Source organism: Botrytis fragariae, assembly GCF_013461495.1.
Source record: "Botrytis fragariae strain BVB16 chromosome Unknown tig00000001, whole genome shotgun sequence".
NCBI lineage: Eukaryota > Fungi > Ascomycota > Leotiomycetes > Helotiales > Sclerotiniaceae > Botrytis > Botrytis fragariae.
In genome coordinates, this window is record NW_023500987.1 from 3,829,941 (window position 1) to 3,835,940 (window position 6,000).

General features: G+C 43.2%; 1 protein-coding gene across 1 annotated transcript; it reads right to left on the reverse strand.

Moving 5' to 3' along the window:
- Positions 1–123: 123 nt before the first annotated feature.
- Positions 124–3,060, reverse strand: Bfra_001157 (putative isoleucyl-trna synthetase protein; the record flags this gene model as incomplete). Its single annotated transcript, XM_037331595.1, has 2 exons — positions 124–2,920; positions 2,996–3,060. The coding sequence occupies 2 exons, from the start codon at positions 3,058–3,060 to the stop codon at positions 124–126; spliced, it is 2,862 nt and encodes a 953-aa protein (XP_037197928.1).
- Between the last annotated feature and the right edge of the window lie 2,940 nt (positions 3,061–6,000).

A 6,000-nucleotide genomic window follows, 5' to 3' on the forward strand; every position in this document is an offset into this window, starting at 1 on the left:
TGTGATGGGTTGTTGGATCCTTTCAATAAATAATGGTTGAACAGCTCGTATGGTTTGAATGTGGTTGACAGTGTGAGAAGTGGGTATCTTTTATTCATCGGCATACTCGTACATAAACAACACTTATACAGCAATAGCATCTTCGCATCTCTTACAAAGCTCATCCTCTACTGGAGCTGCATACCTCCAACATCTAGGGCACTTTTTCTCCTTGGGAGGTAGAATCCATACTCTTCCTTCCTCATTCTGGCCATGCCATCCTGGTGGATGCAACATCATGGAAAATTCCCAATCACCTCTATTAACATCGCTACCGAACTCCACGGATGACACAACAAAGATACTTTCTAGCTCATCTGCATAGCGCTTGAATATCTCCTGGCCTTTTGATGGCAAATCTATCAACACGGATGATTCTAAAGAAGACCCGATGATCTTTTCAGAACGAGCCTCTTCTTGTGCTCTCTTGATGGCCATATGTGCGCTTAACAACCATGGAATATCTTGCTCAATCAATGAAAATTCTTCGGTAGAGAGCCGACTCGAAGAGATGATAGGATCAAGAAAATCACGATGAAATGGATGAACTGGGTTTTCGGCAGCCATCCAGGCAGGCAGATGGTTCCAAACCTCTTCAACAAGGCAAGGAGTGATTGGAGTTAACATCTTCAGGAGACCATGGAATATCTCTTCCAGGACACCTCCTCCATCACCGCAGTAAAGTCTATCCTTACTAGCTTCAAGGTAAAATGCGGAAAGGTCTGTGTGAATCCATCGATTGATTGCACTTACGGCCTTGTTAAACTCGTATGAATCATAAGCCGACTCGACTTCAGCCATGACTGTTTTCAATTGAACCAAAGCTATTTTGTCCAGTTTAGTCAATGGTGAAGTCCTCGCACTCTGATGCATTGATCCGAGCAACATTTTGAAGGTGATTCGATACTTTAGTAAAGCGGAGTTTACAGTCGAAAGAACGGGTTGACCAATGACAAGGTCCTTGGTGTAATCGCTGCTAGCGACCCATAAGCGTAATGCATCAGCTCCCAGTCCTTGAGAAATGTTACCGCCCTTCTTCTTCATCTTCACAGGCGGAAGAAGAGAACCGTCCATTATTTGGCTTGGTGCTATTGTATTCCCAATTGATTTAGACATTTTTTTGCCATTTTGATCAAGAGTGAATCCGTGTGTTATCAATGTTTTGAAAGGTGCCTCTGAACTATCGGCAACAGCGGTGTGAGTTAACAAACTCGATTGAAACCACCCTCGGTGTTGATCAGTGCCTTCAGAGTAGACATCAGCACGTTGATCGGTCTGCGACCAACTAGTGCCACTGTCAAACCAGACATCCATAGTATCTTTGCCTCGTCGATATGTACCGTTCAGTCCGGCGGGAATCCATGCCGGGTCATTCTCTGGATCTGACCACCATGCATCAATGCCTCGTTCATCGATGACAGATAGAATATGTGCAACACTTGCATCAGTTAACAAGGCTGTGCCATTTTCGTCGTATAGTGCAGGTATTGGAACCCCCCAAGCTCGTTGTCTTGAGATACACCATTCATTCCTAGACTTGATGAAGCTCTCTAACCTTTGCTTTCCGGTTTGAGGAACAAATGACACATCGTTTAACCTTTCTAGAGCAACACTCTTGACATCGCCAACATCTGCAAACCACTGTTCTGTGGCTCTGACAATGACTGGAAGCTTTGTTCGCCAATCATATGGATACTTATGCTTATATTTTGATGTGAATAGAACTTGATCTCCAAGAAGTTTCAGAACCTCCATATTGCCATCGTTTAAAACCGACTTACCTGACAAAGCACTTGGATCGTCAGGAAGAGCAGCATTGGTAAAGCAGCCAAGATCATTCACAGGAGCAACAGCTTCTATACCAAGACGAGTGCAAACCTCATAATCATCCATACCATGGCCAGGGGCGCAATGAACCAGTCCAGTGCCAGAATCAGCCGAAACAAAATCAGCATGAATCAAGGGTTGGACATCAGAGTTTTGGCCACGGAGTCGATTGGTATATGTCAGAGTTTTGAGGATAGAGTTAGGAATATTTCGTTGAATAACCTCAACGGCTTTATCTTTGAAACATGACTCTTGTAGTGCAGAGATTCTAGAATCGGCAATAATCAAGTGTTCGTCGTCATATTTGACAATAGAATAAGTCAGATCTTGATGAAATGCAATGGCTCTATTTGCGGGAAGGGTCCAAGGTGTAGTAGTCCATATCAATGCCGAAAGTTTATTTAAATTGGGGATAATGTCTTTTAGTTCGTTGGAAATGTTCGTGATAGGAAATTTGATATAAGCAGACGTCGAAATATGTTCGTTGTTGTACTCGAGCTCCGCTTCCGCAAGAGCTGTCCTTGATGAAGGTGACCAATAAACCGGTTTGTAACGTCGAAAAATGAGGCCTTTCTTGACCATTTCCTGGAAAACCGCAAGTTGTTTGGTTTCGAATGTCTTGTCCATTGTCTTCCAAGCATTATCCCAATCTGCCATAACACCCCATTCCCGGAAGCCTTTCATATGTTCTTTTACGGTTTTGCTTGCTAGGCTTCGAGCAGCTTTCCGAATTCCAATGGCATCCAATACCCCTCCACCATCTTTATTCTTCTCGCGCTGTTGCTCAAGAGCCTTGATCTCGATCGGAAGGCCATGACAATCCCATCCTGGAACCCACACAACGCGGTGACCCTGTTGAAGCTTGGTTCGACAAATAATATCCTTCAAGAGTTTATTTACAGCATGTCCCACATGAAGAGGTCCGTTGGCGTATGGAGGACCGTCATGAAGAATGAACGGTTTCTTAGTAGATCTTTCATGGCTTTGCCATTTGTAAAGATCATCGGAGCATCGTTGAAGATATTTTGCTTGGTCTGCTGGGAGAGGCCGAGGACTGATGATGTTATAGTCAATTGGTGGTTCGAGAAAATTATTAACAATTGACTAGCCAAACCAAAGATTTGCTTACGGAAAAGAAGATTTAGGTAGTCTTAAAGTCGAAGACCATGATTTGACAGCAGGGCGAATTGACATCTTCGCTTGTCCATGGCCTCTTTTCCCTTGAGAGTTTCTGAATTGAGCTTTGCTATGGCGAGCGAGCAAGCTTGAAAGTTGAAACTGGATAAGTCTAGTACTCGAGCCTAATATACAAGGCTCACATTATAATATTGATTGAACCTCCTCGAGATCTCTCCAAGAGTCTCACATATTCCATTATCAGTAAAAGATTCACAATGTACTTTGGAAATCTCATTTCCACTTCTCTGGCTCTATCAGTTGGAGGAAAAGCTACTGGACATGTTTGTTAACGGGCTTCATCATTTCCACCGTCGATTTTCGCAATTCAATTCCAAAAGGATACCAACCGAATCTGTTTTTGCTGTGTACATATTATATTAGACAATATTAGACAATATTTTGTATTGCATATATTCTTTCGTTTCTCGAGTAAGCCTCAACAACATCTATCGAGAGTGGTTTCTGGACTTAATCAAAACCAAAAGAAGGTTATTCTATCGTTCCTGCGATACATGGATGGGGCCATCCTATTTCGAATAGTAGCGGAGGGATAAGTCTGTGAATCCACACTGAAGAAGGTGATAAGATGTCATTCTCTACCTCACACCCACAAACCTCAAATATCACTCTGTTCTCGACGTATTCCACGGTTCTCAGCATGTCAAGCATGAAGTCCGTATCGTACAGCGCGTGTAGTATCCACCTTCCTCGAATACTTACGCACTTTTAGCAAAAGCTTCTGGTTTCGGTAACCTGGTGGCATCTACTAAAGTATCCTTTCCTCTCTCTCGTGTAGGCTCATTTCTTCGCGAGATGATCATGTGATATCAAATGCAATGAAGTCCTCTGATTTTGCCATCTAAAAGCATAAGGCCAGCCATACACCCTGCAGCGAAGAGCGAATGATACCGATCGCATGAGAACACAAGAGTTGCTAGTACCCTCCTCACTCAGTCTGCTAATATCTGGTAAGTAGCACATTTTCAAACTACCTCGGGAATCTGCCAAATGGACAAATCCCTCAATGTCACAGAACAAAAAAACCACTAGATAGAGCCATCGAGCTCACAAATGTTCAAGTAGCATCATGAAGTCATACACGTCACCAGTACCTACCGCTGCACAGCCACACGGTGCATTCATTGCCTAGGTGTATGATAAAACCAAAACATACCTCGACCCTTATAACTGCCGCCGCTGGCCCTCGAACAAGGACCCAAGATTGAACTCAGCTTACTTCCCGTGGCCGCCAACAATCGAAACATGTGTGATGTCCGTCAGAGATTCGATGTCAATCTATTTTCTCGCCCCTTTACCTTTCACCAAATGAAATTGGTTATTCGGAGTCTTCGATATCGGGCATGATATGAGGTAGGTACTTGTATAATCAATCACCCCATTCAATACTACTTCTCACCAACACTGTTCATAACGATGTTATTTGTGTAAGGGTCTCACTTTGCCGCCGCACTCACACAATTTCCTTTCCTTACAAGCTTTCGCCAAGCCTCTTTGCCCATTTTGGGAGAAGGCAGTGCACGGCTAGTTGCCGATTAATCCGGGGGGTTCGAGGGGCAAATAAATAATCCTGGTAGAGCTGTTAACAATGTCGTTGATCTGGTGATACTCCAAATGTTGTGACGGGAGACGGGATGAATAAGCGTATCAAAATAGTCCCATGGTATAGATGGTATGGTTTGCTGTGGTAAAATGCAACGGCTTGTTACTTGGGGAAGATCACGACTGTGTGATTGCGTACGATATGACTGGTGGCGGAATGTATCTTTATGCGGAGAACTAAATTGTGTTCAGCTAGCTGAGTGTATTTGGACGAAAGGAATAGGAATGTCAGACGTGGAAAGTAGTCGTCGTATTTGATTGGATATTCTAAGCCCTACATCTCCCTTTAGAAACGGGAAACCCATTACGGAGTGACAACAACCAGTCTCAAATCTTGGCTATACGGACACATTTCTTTGGTTCCCGTTTTACAAAGCGCTTCTTTCAAAATCTGGAACGCTGCATCACATCGTTTATGATGGCTGGGAGGCGGAAGAATAAAGGAGGTAAAAGTTTGGACATTTTGTATTTGGGAATTTATCCAGGTAGATGTTGGTTGTGAACCGATGAAATGAAAGAAAGGAAACGATACTTATTATTGGATCTCTCTCCATCACGAACACGATTTTCAATGACATTGTCTTAATGAAATCTAGGGTCTTTTGTTACTTTTGGTTACTTTTTGGGTATTAGATTGCGTGCAGAAACACCATTTCAATATAAAATCTTCCGCCCCCATTGTACAATCAACACCTACCTACCTACACGAGAGAGGTTACAATTGTAGTGTACACCCCCATGAGAGAGATTGTATGGAACGGTTCAATTAAACGATACGGATCCTTCTTGGAAGTCTAGATTTTCTTACCCATTCTTACCATCATCCATTCAAAATTTCAAATACACCAGAGAACATTACTAATATTCCAAGATCTTCTGCCGTCTTGAGTTTTTCCCTCTCACTTCCCGAGCTGGCCCATCCCATTGACTTTGCACTAAACAAGGACTTTGGTTGAATTAACCTTGATTTAAGGAAAGAAAGCTATCAAAGCTTACTTCGCTCGCTGCCTAAGTAGGGGATAGTGCTGCCGTCTCAACCTAGTTGCCCTCGAATGATCCAATCACGATAGAGGGACAAGGAAACCACGGTACAATTCACAATTCACAATAACTATCATACTCCACCTCGCCATCAGCCACTGTGACGAAAGAAAATAAATACGATTCACTCACTTCCAGCCTCAATCTTCTTTCTTTCCCTTGGCTATTCACGAGTTTACCTTTCGTCTTCCTTTTCTTTCTTTCTTTCTCCTCCTCCTCCTCCTCCTCCTCGACCTCCTACATCTTCTCTTCCGCCATCTTCTTTCCATCGATATTCCCTAAAATCTCGCAAAC